The sequence below is a fragment of the Bos grunniens genome, chromosome 24, assembly GCF_055505025.1.
Source record: "Bos grunniens cultivar Pamir isolate PY7600 chromosome 24, Bosgru_T2T1.0, whole genome shotgun sequence".
In the NCBI taxonomy this organism is placed as follows: domain Eukaryota; kingdom Metazoa; phylum Chordata; class Mammalia; order Artiodactyla; family Bovidae; genus Bos; species Bos grunniens.
This window is the reverse complement of record NC_141188.1, coordinates 63,507,343-63,526,926: the sequence shown is the minus strand read 5'-3', so window position 1 is coordinate 63,526,926 and position 19,584 is coordinate 63,507,343. Positions and strand designations below refer to the sequence as shown.

Below are 19,584 nucleotides of genomic sequence, written 5' to 3'. Positions count from 1 at the left end.
GGATTGCACAAAGCTAAAATTAAAAGACTGGTCAAACCCTGTGTGGAGAAAACGTGGATCAACCGGAACTCTCCCACACCACTGGTAGGGATACAAAAGCTGCAACCACTCAGGAAAATAGTCTTGATATTTTATTTTTTCAATCTTTATTAAAATATTATTGGCCCATAGCACTGAGTAAGTTGAAGGTGAACATGCAGTACACTCATTTTCTACATACAAATCTGATACACTCATTTTCTACAAAGTGACCACCAGCACAGCTTGCACTAACACTGCTCTCTCAGGGCAAGAGGAATCATTTGGAGGTGATATGTTTATTACACAGATTGGCATGATGGTTTCACAGATATATACTCACCTCAAAACTCCTGACGTTCATACATTAAATACGTACAGCTCTTTATACACCATTCATCATTCATACATCATTCACACTCTCTCATGACAGTATTGTCATTTCTTTTTCGGGAGGTGTGTTGTTCAAGAACAGCTGTCACACTGTTGATCTCTAAGGGAGAGGGGAAGCTGGGGTCTCCTATGCTGCCATCTGGGTGATGTCTCCAGAAAACCACATATCTCCTTGGCTGAGCAATGCACTTCTAGAGAAAGTCTTTCTCAAGTACACAAAGTGGCACATATCACTACTTTCTTACAGGGTTAAAAGTTGACCAGACTATTACCGGACCAGTAATTCCACATCCTGATTTTACCCAAGAGATATGAATACATCCACCACAAAAGGACTAAGACACAAATGTTCACTGAAGCCTTATTCGTAATGGCCAAAAAGCTGGCAAAACCTCAAATGTCTAACAGGTGAACAAAACAGGTGGAGGAAAGTACAAACCCAAGAATAGTACTTAGAGATAAAAAGGAAAAACTACTGACAACATGGATTAAACTCCTACACGCTGTGCTGTGCAAACAAGAGACTAAAAAGAATGAGTGTGTGTTATGTAATCCCCTCAGATGACAATTTTACACTATGGATAAATGTAGCTGGGCATCCCCGGTGGCTCAGTGGTAAAGAACCCGCCTGACAATGCAGGAGACATGGATTTGATCCCTGGGTTGGAAAGGTCCCCTGGAGAAGGGAATGGCTTCCCTCTCCAGTGTTCTTGCCGGGAGAATCCCATGGACAGAGAAGCCTGGTGGGCTACAGTCAGTCCAAGGGGTCGCAAGGAGTCAGACACAACCGAGCGACTAATCGACAACAAGTGTAGTTACATCTCAATACAAGAGACTTTTGAAACACTTAGAACAATACGATCATAGGAAATGATAGTAAAAAATACAAAGAAGTGATAGCCAATTATTAAATATGAAAGCGAGTATTTTATTGAATGAGATGGATCAGAGCATAATTTCCCTGTGCTATTTCACTTAAGACGAAGATGGATACCGCTAAACACTCATTGATTGTGTGGCTAACGTAGAGTCTTAAGCTTTGCTATCGGCAGGTTGAATCACTAAACATTTCCAGAGATGAAATAAATGAGGAATAACCTTCATAAGAGAAGAAATTTTGATCGGATTAATAACACAAAGTTTGTATATTAATTGAATACTACACACTGTATTGGCAAGAAATTTTATAAGTTTCATTCATGGGTTTAACCCAACGTATCTTAAAACTATATAACCATGAAACACTCCAGAGTTTTGGTATTTCCTTGTGTTTGAATAAGCATCAGGAATAACATAAAAATGTGTCCGGTATAAACTCATAGGTAGAAATATCACATTTAGTTTGAGTAGATTTCCAGACGCTCCTCTGGCTGGGTCTCCAAAAGATCCCAATCTGAAAACAGTGAAAGATTTGAGAAGTTATGTTGTTAGTGAAAAGTTGTCATTACTCCTTCCATCACCTTGCCTTATCTTATCTTCAGAACAGGTTGTTCTGAGCTGAACTCCTGCCCTTCGGATGCTGCAATCTTCACAGCGTACAGGAATCTCTATGAGCCAGGGAAGCAGAAGCCCTGTGAGTGGGCCTGTGCAGTCTTGATCCATCAGTAAAGCAGTTTTGTCTTGGTTGCTCCCAGGCGTGTCTCATCAGGAAGATCTGAGGGAGGCGACAAGCTCACTGTTCTTTTGTGACATGTTGGCAGGTTGGGAAACCTGCCCCTGTGAACGCAGGAGATTCTCAGGTAGCTAAGTCTGGAGACAGAACACAGGCCCTTGAGATGTTGCAGCTTCGTACAGTAATAATGCCTCCATAGGCACCTGGAAGCTTGCTCCAAGGGGTGCGCTGGGGCAGCCTTCCAGCCTCACGCAGGGGCTGGAACCTCAGCTGTGATGGTCCAGGACCCCGGTCCGCCGCAGGGGCTCAGTCTCTCTGCCTCCCTCTGCACCGCCCTCCCTTCCACCTCTGTCTCTCTCCCCTCTTTTCCTCTCCCTGCCTCCCTACACGTTCTCTCTCTCTGTCTCTCTCTCTCACCAAACACGCACAGCATCTAAACAAGGGAGCTGGGTCAGCAGGGCTCCACCATTAAATACACCTCGGCTTTGGAGCTAAGCCTCCAGGAAGGCCTCAGGAAAAGCCCCTGCCGGGGCAGCCAGTTTCCCGCGCTGCCCTCCCATCTCCACCCTTGAAACGAGGACTTCACCTCCTGGGGCTCTGAACTGCTGCCACGATTAGTGGCCCTGAAACCAGGAACAAGCCAGAGCGCATCTCTCCTCACCCTTCTGGGTTCTGGGGAGGAGAAGCACCGCCGGAGCCACGACAGAGCCGCCCACACCCGCAGGCCGGCCCTGCGAGGCCCTGACCGCCTCCTGCGCGCCGCCCCCCGGCGCCGCGTCCGCTCCAACGCCGCCGCCGGCCCCGCTGCTCCAGGGCCTCGTGTCCTGAGCTCTCAGTGTCCGCGCTGCGCAGGCTTGCTCAGGATCGCATGGATACAGATAAATGTCTCGTGGTCATGGAGAAATACTGCCATGGCTTCTCTCCAGACTCTTAGGAGTGTTTACTTTGGCTGATAGGATCGCTGGTGGTACCGCACTGAAGAGACCTTCCTCTGCCCCCCACACCCCCCCAATTTATTTCTAATCACAGAGTGTGACCTTATGTGTAAATAGATCATAGACATAGCTAGTTAACATAAGATCGTACTGACTCAAGCTGGGTCCTCATCCAATGACTGGACCCTTCTATGAAGAGAAGAGACACAGGGAAGACGGTCATGTCGAGACAGAGGCACAGGCCCGGAAACTCGAGGAACCACCAGGGAGTAGGAAAGGTAAAGAGACTTCTCCCCGAGAGCCTCGCGAGGAAGTGTGGTCCTGAGAACACACTGATTTTAGACCTCAAGCCTCCAGAAGTGGGAGAGAATGAATACGGTGGTTTGAAACCTCAGTGTGGGCCGCTCACTACAGAGGTCCTAGGAACCTAACACAGTGCCTGGAGAGCAGAGAAGTGCCCTCTCATGCTCCCGTGCCTAAACTGTTAAGTTACGGTAGTTTACTAGAGCAAAAAGTCAACCATTTCAGCAATCAAAAATACATTCAAAGAAGGACATGAACCTCATCAAAACAACATTGTACATCAACATTCAATGCAGTGCCCTGAATTTCAGGAGCACATCTTGCCGGGGTCCAGCCCTGGTGGATCCAGGGAATTCGAAGCGGGGACGGCTTGGCAAGGATCAGGAAACAACTGCTTAATTAAATGTTAATTAAGGATATAAAGAGTAATAGAATAAGGATCGCTCAGTGAGGAAATTCAGTGGAGAAAAGAGGCTGAATAATTCAGCCAGAAGGTAAGAGAAAGAAGGACATGGTGAGACCAAGTTTCGGTGAACAAAGCCCGCACTTTATTTTCCAAAGTAGTTTTTATACCTTAAGTTATGCATAGAGGATAATGGGGGAAGGGGTAGAGTCATGCAGTAAGCCAGGCTTTCTTCCTGCAAACTTATCATATGCAAAAGTTTAGGTGATTTGCATCATCTTCTGGCCCAGAGGCCTTTTCCTCTAAAGGTGATTATTCTAAAGTCAGGTGCCAGCCTCCAAAAAGCATTAGATAAAGTTGCATTCCTACAGAGCAAAGGTGTGGTGGGCTATAACAAGAAAAAGAATTAACTCAAGGGTCCCAGGTTACAAACATTAAAGCTACTACTTACACCAATTATATTAATCAATACACTGCCAGGGACACAGCAGGTAAGGGATATGGAGACTTAGCAGCAAATATTGGCCCAACAAGTGAAAATCCCTTCACCAATACAATTTCTAATCAATCTTTTGACTGCTCAAAGGAATCTGTATTTAGACAGTTTAGAACATCTCATGCCTCTCACAGTTTGGAGGCTCTGAGCAATCACATGTGGCCGGAAAAACCTATTCAGGCAGGCTAGAGGACTTCCAAGGGAGTTTGTAGGTTGAAACACTGTCACACCCAGGAATTATTAACTGGAGCTGTAAGCTAACTCTTTTTTCGGAGAGAGGTAGTGGGGGACAGGTGAAAGCACAAAGCAGAAAGTAGGCAGACTCTGGTTTTGGGGGTAGATTGCTCGAGAATTTCCAGGGAGACTCCTGAGGCTTGATCCTGCCTTTGCGTATGCCAAGCCTCCTTCCTCATGACCTTTGCCAGGGGCGGAGCTCCTCACATGGCTACCGGCAGTGATAGAATTCCAGTTGAGCTATTCCAGATCCTGAAAGATGATGCTGTGGAAAGTGCTGCACTCAATATGCAATATGCCGGCTCCCGGCATCTCCCCGTTTTTTATTTCTTAAAACAGCCAGAAATCTTTCACTGGAAGTACAGGTAATTAGGATGTTCTGTCAGGTGGTCATCAGATGCAGGGAGGAAATCCCTGGAACGAGTTAGAGCCAGGCGTTCCTTGAGCAATGATAGACATTTACTGGGGTCTATGGAGTTGACGTTATCTTGCTTGGATCACTGAGAAACTGAAGGTGCTGATGACAGCTGTCCCTGGCAGTCCTGGTGAGATATGTGCTAAAGCCAGAGTCACGTCCGGGAACACAGAGGCTGGTTGCAGAAGTCATGGGGTGGGGAAGGATGGTGCTATCGTGGTCTCAGAGTTTGTCTCAGAGGATGAGGCTTAGGAAGTCAGTGCCCACCAAATGTAAAGGAGCCTTGGCAAACCTCCCTTGTCATTAAGTCCCTGCTTCTAGCACTGTGGTAGAGACCCTTCACTAAGCTCAGTACTAAGTCATAGAACATAATTAAGAACTCAATGAATGGAGAGTGAATCATTAAGAAATTATAAAAATAGATAATCAAATACATTATGTGATCACCCCTACATTCACATGGAATCAAGAAGCCTTCTTTCAAATGTAAGAGACCAAGAGTCAGTAATTCCTAGTTCATGCACAAAGAACAGTCTCTCTCTTCCTGCATTCTACCAAAAAATTAAGAGACCCATAAAGGCGAATCCTGGAGGCAGTGCGATCTTTCTGACATGATAAGAAGTTATAGAATAAAATTTTGACTAAGGACTTACTCAGTCCTTCCTTAATATATAATTTTAATCAATTCAAGGGGCTTCCCAGTTGGCACTGGTAGTAAAGAACCAGGTTGCCAACACGGGAGACATAAGAGACCCAGGTTCAATCCCTGGATTGGGAAGATCCCCTGGAGGAGGGCATGGCAACCCACTCCAGTATTCTTGCCTGGAGACTCTCCATGGACAGAGGAGCCTGGTGGGCTACAGCCCAGAGGGTCACAAAGAGTGGGAAACGACTGAAGTGACGTAGCAAACACACACGAAATCAAATGGAATGTTAAATGTCAATCAAAAACTGCTGAAAGGAAGGGCTGTAGAAATGGTTCTAGAGACAGGAGATGTGAGAGAGGGTTGGATGGTGCTAAGCACAGAGTAGGATGACTGTCCCGAGTGGAACTGGAGGTATGGGAATGGGGAGACGGGTGGTGAGAATGAACTGTCTCAGTCTGCCATGACACACCTACAGACAAGACCATTCCCCAACTAAGGGACATTAAGGTAAATCTGATTCATCCTGTTCAGATGCTATTTACATTGTACGGATCTGTATCTGTATGGGAATATTAAAACAGTAATTGATCATATATGAAACGAGTCGCCAGTCCAGGTTCGATGCACGATACTGGATGCTTGGGGCTGGTGCACTGGGACGGCCCAGAGGGATGGTATGGGGAGGGAGGAGGGTTCAGGATGGGGAACACATGTATACCTGTGGCAGATTCATTTTGATATATGGCAAAACCAATACAATATTGTTAAGTTAAATAAAATAAAATTTAAAAAAATAAATGAATAAAACAGTAATTGGCAGATATCCTGTTATTGAAAGCTTGAAGGGTTTTCTCAAGTAACCAGTTTACCTGCAGATGGGTATGACCACGTGCATAATAAGAAGGAAGAGATAAAATGCCCCCTAGGATGTACACCTCAGCAAAGCTGGTGAACCTTCACGCCCTTCACAAGGAAGGAAGAAAACAGGAGGAGAGCAGAGGAGCTATTTTGAAGCAACCTACACAGGTATTAGAAATATGTGGGATGGTTCCTGGACATGTCATTTCCTCTTCAGTTTTATTGGATTCTGGGATTCATGATGCCAATGATGTTGGTATATTTAGAAAATACCCAAAGACGGGTGGCAAGTACTGACTTGCAGAATCGTCTGAGAAGTGCTGAGTGTCCTGTGACACTGTGTGACATCGTGGTGTCTTCACCTTGTCTAATACATGCCAGGAGCACTTTTGAAAAGGAGGGAGAGAAGGCTGTGATATGGATTCTTATTTGAACTAACCAAAGTTCCCTCTAAATTTAAGCAAAATCCTTTGCTTTGCATACATGCTCAGTCGTGTCCCACTCTTTGCCACCCCATGGACTGACTGTTGCCCGACAGACTCCTCTGTCGCTGGGATTTCCCAGGCAAGAATACTGGAGTGGGTTGCCATTTCCTCCTCCAGAACAAAATCTTGATCTTCATCAGTTAGTTGCTTTTCCTCAAAGCCAGCCTCTGTACTACCAACCTTGGTAACTTACTCACAGGAGGAATCAGCTCAGTCAGTGGTTCCCTTGAGTCCTCGACTCCTGCTCTGTGCCCTGGGCTTCCTCCAGGCCCAGCCGGGGCTCCTTGCTTCTGTCTCTGGGCTCAGAGCCCTTTCTCTTTGAACCCAAAGACGTTCACCCTGCTCGGGCCCGGGGGCTTCCCTGCTCTCTGACAGCGCCCGTGACGCAGCCTTGACTGGGAGCTCTTATTCCTCATGTTTGTTGTTTTCCATCCTGGATCTTTTCTCCTACTTATTTCCTTCTTCTTTAGACTCAGCTCTGCCGTTAGACTCCAGCAGACTCCATCCTCGCTCAGCCCACCCAGTCTCAGCTCTGGGGTCTTTGACCTCCAGTGTCATTCGGGGGTCAGGACACATAACCAGGAGGAGCCCTAAGAGCACCAGGGCTGAGCTCAGGAATCATCTTTCCGGTTTAGGCACACAGGTCTCCCCTTCCTCCAGCTCGTGTCTCCATCCCTGTGCTTCTGGGACTCTGAGGTGGGTGAGGCTTCCTGTGAGTGGGTGCTGTGCTGGGACTGCACACTTGGAGCAGGCGCAGTACTGAGTGCCGGGTGAGGAGAGGATTGGAGCCCACACACACGTGCTTTCTCCTAACCTGCTGGAAGTAAAGTGGTGCAGCTGCTGGGGAAGGCAGTCTGGTAGTTCTTCTAAATCAATCAGAGACTGAAATTCAACCAATCAATCGATCAAGTGTAAACTTACTGTTGACCCACAGATTTCATTCTTAAGTATATGCCTAAGAAATTAAAACATACGTCCACACTGAAACTGCTAAATTTTACACAACCCTAAAAGAGTATCTGAAACCCTGCCTTCCTCCCTAATGACTGTGGCGTCCTTGGAGGAGAAATTAGGGACCCATTCCCACCCCTTTATATTTTGTGGGAGAACATGATCTCTACTGAGAAGGCAGAAGACGCAGCTTCTTTTCATCTAAACACAAGGAGATTTGTCAGTAAAGGCCCGGAGTCTGTCTACACCTCCCTGTGGGGAGTGGATACACAGGCAGCCTCGTGGAACCAGCTACCTGCCTGGAGAGCTCACCTGGGCAATTCACCACCTGGGCTTCTGTTCAGTCACTCTGTGGCTCATTTCTGTTATCTGTGAAATGGGGAAAACAATCTCAGACAGTCACTCAGTCGTGTCCGACTCTTTGCAACCCCATGAAGTGCAGCACGCCAGGCCTCCCTGTCCATCACCAACTCCCGGAGTTCACTCAGACTCACGTCCATCGAGTCAGTGATGCCATCCAGCCATCTCATCCTCTGTTGTCCCCTTCTCCTGCTGCCCCCAATCCCTCCCAGCATCAGAGTCTTTTCCAATGAGTCAACTCTTCACATGAGGTGGCCAAAGTACTGGAGTTTCAGCTTTAGCATCATTCCTTCCAAAGAAATCCCAGGGCTGATCTCCTTCAGAATGGACTGGTTGGATCACCTTGCAGTCCAAGGGACTCTCAAGAGTCTTCTCCAACACCACAGTTCAACAGCATCAATTCTTCGACACTCAGCCTTCTTCACAATCCAACTCTCACATCCATACATGACCACAGGAAAAACCATAGCCTTGAGTAGACGAACCTTTGTTGGCAAACTAATGTCTCTTTGAATATGCTATCTAGGTTGGTCATAACTTTCCTTCCAAGGAGTAAGCATCTTTTAATTTCATGGCTGCAGTCACCATCTGTAGTGATTTTGGAGCCCAGAAAAATAAAGTCTGACACTGTTTCCACTGTTTCCCCATCTATTTCCCATGAAGTGGTGGAACCAGATGCCATGATCTTCGCTTTCTGAATGTTGAGCTTTAAGCCAACTTTTTCACTCTCCACTTTCACTTTCATCAAGAGGCTTTTGAGTTCCTCTTTACTTTCTGCCATAAGGGTGGTGTCATCTGCATATCTGAGGTTATTGATATTTCTCCCGGAAATCTTGATTCCAGCTTGTGCTTCTTCCAGCCCAGCGTTTCTCATGATGTACTCTGCATATAAGTTAAATAAGCAGGGTGACAATATACAGCCTTGATGCACTCCTTTTTCTATTTGGAACCAGTCTGTTGTTCCATATCCAGTTATAACTGTTGCTTCCTGACCTGAATACAAATTTCTCAAGAGGCAGATCAGGTGGTCTGGTATTCCCATCTCTTTCAGAATTTTCCACAGTTTATTGTGCTCCACACAGTCAAAGGCTTTGGCATAGTCAATAAAGCAGAAATAGATGTTTTTCTGGAACTCTCTTGCTTTTTCTATGATCCAGCAGATGTTGGCAATTTGATCTCTGGTTCCTCTGCCTTTTCTAAAATCAGCTTGAACATCAGGAAGTTCACGGTTCACGTATTGCTGAAGCCTGGCTTGGAGAATTTTGAGCATTACTTTACTAGCATGTGAGATGAGTGCCATTGTGCGGTAGTTTGAGCATTCTTTGACATTGCCTTTCTTTGGGATTGGAATGAAAACTGACCTTTTCCAGTCCTGTGGCCACTGCTGAGTTTTCCAAATTTGCTGGCATATTGAGTGCAGCACTTTCACAGCATCATCTTTCAGGATTTGGAATAGTTCAACTGGAATTCCATCACCTCCACTAGCTTTGTTCGTAGTGATGCTTTCTAAGGCCCACTTGACTTCACATTCCAGGATGTCTGGCTCTAGGTCAGTGATCACACCATCGTGATTATCTGGGTTGAAGATCTTTTTTGTACAGTTCTGTGTATTCTTGCCATCTCTTCTTAATATCTTCGGCTTCTGTTAGGTCCATACCATTTCTGTCCTTTATCGAGCTCATCTTTGCATGAAATGTTCCTTTGGTATCACTGATTTTCTTGAAGAGATCCCTAGTCTTTCCCATTCTGTTGTTTTCCTCTATTTCTTTGCACTGATCGCTGAAGAAGGCTTTCTTATCTCTTCTTGCTATGCTTTGGAGCTCTGCATTCAGATGTTTATATCTTTCCTTTTCTCCTTTGCTTTTCGCTTCTCTTCTTTTCACAGCTATTTGTAAGGCCTGCCCAGACAGCCATTTTGCTTTTTTGCATTTCTTTTCTATGGGAATGGTCTTAATCCCTGTCTCCCGAACAATGTCATGAACCTCATTCCATAATTCATCAGGCACTCTATCTATCAGATCTAGACCAACCTAAATATGGTACTAAAGAGGAAAATGGGTGAATACAAAACCCCCTCAGGAAATAGTCAGCAGTGTTTAATATTATTCTATTACAAGAACACCAGATGCTTGAAGAGAAGAGACTCCAGTGATGAAACTCAGCCATGCCATTCAAAGAACACATTTTTTCCTCTTTTTTTCTTACAGACATTTGACTCTGTTGTTCTGGTCATGAATCGGAAGTGGGTGTGCTGCAGTTCAGGATGATGGAGAAATGTTGTAGTTCTGGAGCTCGAGCTATTTACTTTTCTGAGAAATCTTCGTACAAAAACATTAGAAAACTGCCCTTAAAATGGGTCCTGTTTGTATCCGTTGTTCTTCTCACTGACAGCAAGCGAGTCTTCTGGAAAATGAGCTGCCCTCTGACCTTAGCAATCAGGGCACAGCTGGGATTAACCACGAGGACAATGGGGTCACCGGGAGGACCGCACCAGGGTCCAGCCTCCAGGGGAGGCAGATCACGCCTGGTCTCCACCTACAGCTGACACAGTTTGCCAATCTCTCTTCAGCTGAGACATTGAGCTATTTTCCTGGGTATACAAAATATTTTTAAAGAAACAGCCTTTTCAGAACTTAAAAAATGTCAGCTTTCGATTGTTTGTATTAGAAGTGGTCTTAAACATGAGTCAACATGTATTAACAAGAGAAGAAAGATTTTTAAGGGTTATTTCTGGCTGGGCCTAGTTCCTCAGGGCACGTGAAGAAGCTGCCACATAAGTGTACTGTCACAGGTGTCGGAAAGGCACGTACATGCGTTTCCCATGAGCACGGATGGTAGGGCACAATCTCTTCTGCAGAAGGAAAGGACCTACAGGAGTTGGTCAATAATCTTGTCTTGACTCATAAAGACTTCTTCCTCATGAAGTTGAAGGTAACTGGTGAAGAAATCAGAAGTTGATCTTGAAATACCAGCTGCCTTGGGGCACGGGCGGCGGCAGGTAGAGGTATATATATTCAGGGCTGAGCGCGCCCGGCACACAGGCTTGCAGGCTGCCTGCCCATCTCTGCTTCCTCCAGGAACACAGGTAAGTGCTTCTAGCAGCTCTGCGCTAACTCAGGAGTCCTTTCTGAAAATAATAATGAATGTGATGTTTTATCGTGCGTGTGTTAAATATTTCATTTGGTATGATGGTATTTTACATATTCTGCCACAGAAGAACTTTTTCTCCTGATTTAGTCCATAGGTAATTTACTTATTTCTAAAAGAAAACCCACGTTCCTTTGGGAGCACATGTATCAGGGGTAGGCTGTCCAGCATCCACAGATCCTTCAAGTAAGGCACGGAGGTACCTGATGGGAGATGGCTGGATGTTACCACATCAGTTTTGCCTTTGAATCTGTTATAAATTCACTTGGAAAGACCTGGAGGCTAGGAAAAATTGAAAGGAAAAAGAAAAGGGGGCAGCATGGATGGGATGGTTATACAGCATCACGGACTCAATGAATAGGAATTTGGACAAACTCTGGGAGGTAGTGGAGGACAGAGGAGCTTGTCCATGGAGTGCAAAGAGTTGGACACGACTTAGCAACTGAACAACAACAACACAACCTCTGTTCAGTTCAGTTCAGTTCAGTTCAGTCGCTCAGTCGTGTCCGAGTCTCCCAGACCCCCTGAATCGCAGCACGCCAGGCCTCCCTGTCCATCACCATCTCCCGGAGTTCACTCAGACTCACGTCCATCAAGTCAGTGATGCCATCCAGCCATCTCATCCTCCGTCGTCCCCTTCTCCTCCTGCCCCCAATCCCTCCCAGCATCAGAGTCTTTTCCAATGAGTCAACTCTTCGCATGAGGTGGCCAAAGTATTGGAGGTTCAGCATTAGCATCATTCCCTCCAAAGAAATCCCAGGGCTGATCTCCTTCAGAATGGACTGGTTGGATCTCCTTGCAGTCCAAGGGACTCTCAAGAGTCTTCTCCAACACCACAGTTCAACAGCATCAATTCTTCAGCGCTCAGCCTTCTTCACTGTCCAACTGTCACATCCATTCATGACCACAGGAAAAACCATAGCCTTGACTAGACAGACCTTTGTTGGCAAAGTAATGTCTCTGCTTTTGAATATGCTATCTAGGTTGGTCATAACTTTCCTTCCAAGGAGTAAGCATCTTTTAATTTCATGGCTGCAATCACCATCTGCAGTGATTTTAGAGCCCCAAAAATAAAGTCTAACACTATTTCCACTGATTCCCCATCCAATTCCCATGAAGTGATGGGACCGGATGCCATGGTCTTACTTTTCTGAATGTTGAGCTTTAAGCCAACTTTTTCACTCTCCTCTTTCACTTTCATCAAGAGGCTTTTGAGTTCCTCTTCACTTTCTGCCATAAGGGTGGTGTCATCTGCATATCTGAGGTTATTGATATTTCTCCCGACAATCTTGATTCCAGCTTATGCTTCTTCCAGCCCAGCGTTTCTCATGATGCACTCTGCATAGAAGTTAAATAAACAGGGTGACAATATACAGCCTTGACGTACTCCTTTTCCTATTGGGAACCAGTCTGTTGTTCCATGTCCAGTTCTAACTGTTGCTTCCTGACCTGCATATAAGTTTCTCAAGAGGCAGGTCAGGTGGTCTGGTATTCCCATCTCTTCATAATGGACCTCAATTTATTTTTCTGATACATCTTTGTGTAAGAATGAGAAAACTGCCCCCCAAATGACCCCTGTTTATTTACATCTTGTTCCTCCTGAGAGCAGGTGACTCTGCAAGTAAAAGAGCTTCCCTTTGACAATAGAATTCGGGGACCAGCTGGGGGGCTGTCAGGAGGATGGCTCACAGGGAGGACTGCAGCCCAGGTCCCGCTTTTTGGGGAAGGCAACTGATACCTATTCTCCACACACGGCTGAGACACTTTGCCAGTATCTCTTAAACTGAGAATTTGAAATATTTTCCTAGTTATGCAAATAATTCTCAAGGACATCCTCAAGTTGGACCAGCTCTCAGAACATTAAATAGAAAATGTAAGCTATTTAATCATTTTTGTTAGAAGTGATCTTAAGGAAAATTCAACATGTAAGAGAAGACAGGTTTTTATGGGTTATGTCTGTTTGGAAATGGCAGCTCAAGGCATGTAAAGAGGTCGGAGCTTGCCTGTACTCTCAGTGGTCCTAGGCCCCTACAGGTATTTCACAGGAGCTAGTGACTACAGTTCTCAGTTTCTTCTGGGATGAGAAGGAAGTACAGGAACTGCACAATCATCTAATCTTCACTCACAGAGACTTTGTGCTTATGAATGCGAAAGTACCTGGTGAAGAAATCAAAAGCTGATCTACTTGAAATACCAGCTGCTTTGAGGCACTAGAGGCGGATAGAGAGGGATATATCCAGGGCTGAGCCCTCCCGGCACACAGGCTTGCAGACCGCCTGCCCAGCTCCTCCAGGAACACAGGTAAGTGCTTCCAGAAGCTCTGTGTAACTCCAGGAATCCTTTCTGAAAATAACAAGGATTATGGTCTTTTTTTTATGACTGCCCTGGTGGCTCAGATGATAAAGCAGCAGCCTACAATGTGGGAGACCTGGCTTCAATCCCTGGGTCAGGAAGATCTCCTGGAGGAGGAAATGGCAACCCACTCCAGTATTCTTGCCTGGAAAATCCCATGGAGTCTGTCCGTGGGGTCTCAAAGAGTCAGACACAACTGAGCGAATTCACTTTCACTTTCACGGTCTTTTTTTAATGCTGCTTCTATTAATATTTCTTTGGTATGGTGGTACTTCACTTATTCTCCCAGAGCAAAAGTAAAACACCTTTTTTTTCTCCTGATTTAGTTCTTAGATTATTTATTTATTTCCCAAAAAACCTTGCTTCTTTGGAAGCACATGTGATCAGGGGTAGGATGTCCAAGACCCACAAATCCTTCAAGTAAGATCCTACTATGGAGGAAGGTGCCTAACAGGAGATGGCTGAATGTTACCACATCAGTCTTTGCCTGGTGTCTGTTATAAATCATTTTTTACCCAGTCTTAATGTAATCACTAAGGAGGAAAAGATAAAGGTATTCTATTACTTTTTCACAAATGTTCTTTAAAAACTAATTTCAATAGTCCTCTAGTTATTAAATGCATACTGTTCGTTTTAAAAGGCTTGAAAAGTAAGAAGAGAAATGTTGATTGCCAGAATCACCCACCCCACATATACAGCATTTAAAAAAAATTATTACAGTATTACAGACTACCTTCCTTCCCTAGAGTGATGATAAAATGCGTCTGATGCTCTTCCAGGAATCCCAGACCACATCCAGCCACCATGAGTTCCCTCGGTGAAGCAATCATCCACCTTGGAATTGATCTGTTCCATCAGATCAGAAAATCAGAGAAGGAAAACATCTTCCTGTTGCCTTTCAGTATCTCGTCAGCCTTAGCCATGACTTACTTAGGGGCCCGAGAAAACACCGCATCAGAAATGCAGAAGGTGGGTGGCAGCTGCCTTTCCGGCACAGGTTTGCACGGGTTGTCTGCTGGCTGCTGTGCAGATGACCACAGGTCTGCTGTCCCCGGGTCCCACGGGAAGCTCAAGCAGCCCCACGACTGCGTGGGCACAGAGAGGGGCACGCACTCTCCCGCAGGGCTCCCCACCTGCTTCCTGTGCCTGGACTTCCTCTGGGGGCTGGGATGAAGCCCTCCAGTTGCCCAACAACCAGAGGTGAGGCCTTAATGGAAGACTTCACTGGAAGTGAGGCCCTGACTAAAGTCCACGGGAGACCTCTTTACATGTTTCCTCAACGATGAATGAGAAACGAGACACGGTTCTTTAAAGTGCACAGCGCTCAAGCAGCTTTGTGTTTTCCACACACAGACTGTGTTTTTTAAGGATGAAGCTTTCACTCAACATTTCTGTGTGCTTTTTGTTTCCTCTTGAGTTTGTCTCGTGAGGGGCGGTTATTTGGTATATAGTTTTGTTTGTGGGTATTCTTTTGTCCTTCCGTTCTTTCTTTTTTACTTACTCTGATGTGTATAGATCGTTACAGACTCCTTGTCCGACTCCCTGCCTTCTCCAGGTCCTTCACTTCAATGAAATCACAGAGAAGCCAAGAGGAACAGCGACAAGAAATCCCGTGAGGCAGAGAGCATTGGATGTAGAGGAGGTCATATGTCCAAGAGGGCCGTAGCTTAAACTGGGGATTTCAGATAGACTGGGAAAAGTCCATTTTTAGAGGTCATGCTAGGCAAACTGGAGAGAGTGGTTTCTCAGTTCACGTGTGTGCGCGTGGGAAATCATTTCAGTTATGTCCTACTCATTGTGACCCCATGAACTGTAACCCTCCAGGTTCCTCTGTTCGTGGGATTCTCCAGGCAAAAATACTGCAGTGGGTTGCCGTACCCGCCTCCAGGGGATCTTCCCACCCCAGAGACTGAGCCAGCATCTCTCATGTCTCCTGCATCAGCAGACAGGTTCTTTACCACTGGCACCACCTGGAAAGCCCTCTCATTTCACATTACATGCTTCTTTACTTCCCTGGTAGCTCAGACAGCACAGCATCTGCCTGCAATGAGGGAAACCTGGGTTCGATCCCTGGGTCAGGAAGATGCCCTGGAGAAGGAAATGGAAACCCACTCCGGTACTCTTGCCGGGAAAATCCCATGGACGGAGGAGCCTGGTAGGCTACAGTCCGTGGGATCACAAAGAGTCAGACATGACTGAGCAACTTCACTTCACTTCCCGTCCCTTCACTTATTTACTTCATATCTTTGTTTTTCTGAAAGGAGAGAAGCATATGCTTAACATCAGGGACTCTGAAACCTGAAGGAGCTTCAAATAGTGATCTGCTCTTCAGGAATGAGGAACATGGCAAAAATACGATGGCTCTCAGCCACAATGACTCCATCCCAACTAGCCAGGGGCAATAAAAGGAGACTGAACACCTTCCCAGTCAGGAGCAGGGGTGTCTGCACGAGGGTGACTCCATCAAGCTGGGGCCGTGAGCAAAGCCTCACCTGGTGAACCACTGGGCATGGAGTCCCTCACGGGCTGACTTGTGTGAATATTTAATCATCAGTTGCAACTTTCTAAACATCTTCCAGACAAACCACTTGTGCCTTTCATGACAGACTTTTGATTTTCTGTCTTTGCAGAAAGAATCAAGGATCTGTTTCCCAAAGACTCTCTCGACAGCTCTACTGTTCTGGTTTGGTGAATGCCGTCTATTTCAAAGGGCAGTGGAACCAGAAGTTTAAGAAAGAAAATACTGTGGAGGAAAAGTTTCGGCTGAACAAGGTGTTGTCTGTAATTAATTTATAATAATGTTACATAGCTCTCTGTACAATGTGAAAGTTAAATACATATTTGATCATTTCCTTTATAACTGCGAGTAGAAGTAGGATCTATCGAGGCTGTCTTTTTTTGCCTTTATTTAGTTGGTATAGGTGAAGAAACTCTTGTCTCTAATTCACAGATTTCCCAGACCATCTCTTAGAAGGAAGATGAGTTTGGTATCTCAATAAGATTATCTTTTTTTTCTTTTGGACTAATGCCCATTTAGCATTTTTGGCCACATGAATTTATTGCAGGATGCAAGCAAACCTGTGCAGATGATGAAACAAACCAATAGTTTCAATTTCATGTCACCTGAGGACGTGCAAGCCAAGATCCTGGAAATCCCGTACAAAGGCTCCGAGCTAAGCATGATGGTGCTGCTGCCCGATGAAGTAGACGGTCTGCAGGAGGTAAAACCTGGTGCCTGTGGCGCTTCATGCTGCTGCTTACATTGCTGGCGACACAGCGCCTGTGCGGGCTGCTCACAGAAGCAGTGCTCACAGAATGCTGGTGATGTGCCAGGAGAGCAAAATACTGGAGTGTGTCATTTCTTCTCTGTTGAGTCTAATGGAAAATCATGAAGAAGAACTTGGCATCCTGTCACTTTCCAAAAAAATAGACCTTATAGTGTGATATGGAAGAATATGTAGAAAATCTTAACTTCACAGGCCCCAGTAATACTCTGAGAAAACTAGAATGCCACTTCAAAAAGTAATATGCTTGGCTCACATGTGAATATTTTGCAACCGTCAAAACTTCACCTACTCCAGTCTATTCATTTGAAGACAGGGGAGACTGAGTCAAATGTAGGTGACTCTTTCACTCATGAACAACATCAAACAAAGTAAAACACTGCTGAGCTCCATTCTGCAGACTGAATCACATGCTTCGTAGAGAGCAGACAAACCAACCTATCTTGATGCTCACTTTCTATTCAGACGCATTCTCTCAGAGTTCTTTGGAGCCTCATTGCTGGGAATTTAAAAAAAAGTGAATCTTCCTTTTAGCATTGTTATATTGGTTCAAGATAATTTGTAAAGAAACCAATAACAATATCCGGCATGTAAAAGTCGTTCCATAAATGGCCATCTGCAATTACTGTAATAGCCAATGATGCTGAATTTGCAGTGAACTTGCCACACGTAAAATATATATGCGGTAGCTTAGGGACTAACACATGATGCCTAAAAATGTTAATTAAGTAAACACATACACTGAATCTCTACTTAATGGTGGTATTATGCAACAATTTAAACTTGATCAGAGAAACATATCTATACAGGAAACGTTTTCAAATAGGTCAAGCAAGTAAAAGGAATAATAATGGGTTGTACACTATAATTATATCATGCAAAAACTATGCACAAAAAGACATTAACAAGACAAGACTATTTGAAAATGAAACATGTAGTGATCTGGCAACTTAAGAAGTGAAGATATATAGTTCATCTTTTACAAAATAAATTTATTTAATCGTTCTGCTGTTATGTATGGATATATATACACATATATATACAGAAGGCTCAGTTTATCATATAAATATTACAAAATATTCAGCTTATAATATACAATGAGATTACATGCAATATATAAATATATGTATATAATATAGTGAGTTTATATGTATAATATAACTGAACCTCCTGTATTCATGTTTACTGTGAAGATAATTGTTTTCCAGACAATTCAATCCTAGGTTAGGTGGGCTCCATGACCGCTGAGAATCCTGACAGTTGTTCCTTTTCCACTGTTACAGCTTGAAGACCAGCTCACTGCTGAGAAGTTAATAGCGTGGACGAGCCCACAGAATATGAGGAAGAGACAAGTGGACTTATACCTGCCTCGGTTTAAAGTGGAAGAGAGCTACGACCTCGTGCCCACACTGCAAGCCCTGGGGATGGTGGACGCCTTCCGTGATGGGGTGGCCGACTTCTCGGGCATGACCGGGGGACGCGATCTGGTGGTGTCAAAGGTCTTCCACAAGTCCTTTGTGGAGGTGACCGAGGAGGGCACGGAGGCCGCAGCTGCTACTGATGTAGAAATTATTGAAAGAGCAGGAAGAAATTCTGAGAGTTTCCGCTGCGATCACCCTTTCCTGTTCCTCATCAAGCACATCAAGACCAACAGCATCCTCTTCTGTGGCCGAGTCTCTTCCCCTTAGACGTCCTTGGGCAGCGGCCACACTCGGGGACATTCAGAGAGCTGTTCCCGGAGCTAGAATGCTGGTGTAACAGGTTCCCTTGGATTCATTTTCCTTTCCAAACTTATAGTCACCACTCACAATGTATTGGATAAAATATTGTTTGTCTGTCTCTATCTTTTTACAAAACATGTAACCTACTCTATTCCCCATGAAAACACCTCCTTGGACAAAGTGTTCACTATATTTTAAAAAGTTATTTCCATACTCTATCTTCTACTAAGTTTGAAATATCATAGCTCCTATTTCAAAAGTTATTTTTACTTTTCAAACCTAGACATTCACATTGAGTTCAGGTGGTATGTGGGACACTTAGATGTCTAAATTTTTAGTTTTCTGAAATACATTATCAATAAAACCATGGCTTGTTCATGTCACTTGTTGCTCATCATTTTTTGTTTTCAACAAAGTGCAAGTGACCCCCCACACGTGGAAAGATCATATAGAAAGATATTATCCTTTATAGACATCAAAATAGTGCAGCATGATGAGGTTAACAAGGCAGACTGCTGTCAGAACATGGAAGGCTCTGTAACCCATGTAAGAGCCCAACTATAAGCGTCTAGAACTCAGACTTGGGATGTAAACTGAGTCTCTAAGTAGGTAAGACAGATGATACATATGTTAGAGCTACTGAAAGAAATATGGTAATCGTGGCTGAAGCAGAGATGGGATAAGACTGGGAGAGCATCCAGTGAGAAGAAGGGCTGACAAGTGACCCTGAAGTCCACCAACCCAAAAAGCAAGGAACTGATAAATTTTATTTCCCAGAACATAACATTTCTCAGGGCAAGAGGAATCATTTGGAGATGATATGTTTATTACATAGATTGGCATGATGGTTTCACAAATATATACTCACCTCAAACCTCCTGATGTTCATACATTAAATACATACAGCTCTTTATACATCATTCATCATTCATACATCATTCACATTCTCTCATCACAGTATTGTCATTTC

At 44.7% G+C, this 19,584-nt stretch overlaps 1 protein-coding gene across 1 annotated transcript; it reads left to right on the top strand.

Moving 5' to 3' along the window:
* Positions 1-11,108: 11,108 nt before the first annotated feature.
* Positions 11,109-18,997, top strand: LOC147346429 (serpin B4-like). The gene is made up of 8 exons (XM_086373749.1): positions 11,109-11,195; positions 13,386-13,558; positions 14,389-14,578; positions 15,165-15,251; positions 15,434-15,558; positions 16,240-16,381; positions 16,675-16,830; positions 18,177-18,997. The coding sequence occupies exons 3-8, from the start codon at positions 14,414-14,416 to the stop codon at positions 18,579-18,581; spliced, it is 1,080 nt and encodes a 359-aa protein (XP_086229875.1). The 5' UTR covers positions 11,109-11,195; positions 13,386-13,558; positions 14,389-14,413; the 3' UTR covers positions 18,582-18,997.
* The last annotated feature ends 587 nt before the right edge of the window (positions 18,998-19,584 follow it).

What these genes read in the sequence shown, in the direction of transcription:
- LOC147346429 (XM_086373749.1), top strand. Translation starts at nt 14,414, where the DNA reads ATGAGTTCCCTCGGTGAAGCAATCATCCACCTTGGAATTGATCTGTTC. An exon ending in TCTCCTGCATCAGCAGACAG is followed by an intron (nt 15,559 to 16,239) that starts GTTCTTTACCAC and finishes CTGTCTTTGCAG; the next exon opens with AAAGAATCAAGGATCTGTTT. An exon ending in AAGTAGACGGTCTGCAGGAG is followed by an intron (nt 16,831 to 18,176) that starts GTAAAACCTGGT and finishes CCACTGTTACAG; the next exon opens with CTTGAAGACCAGCTCACTGC.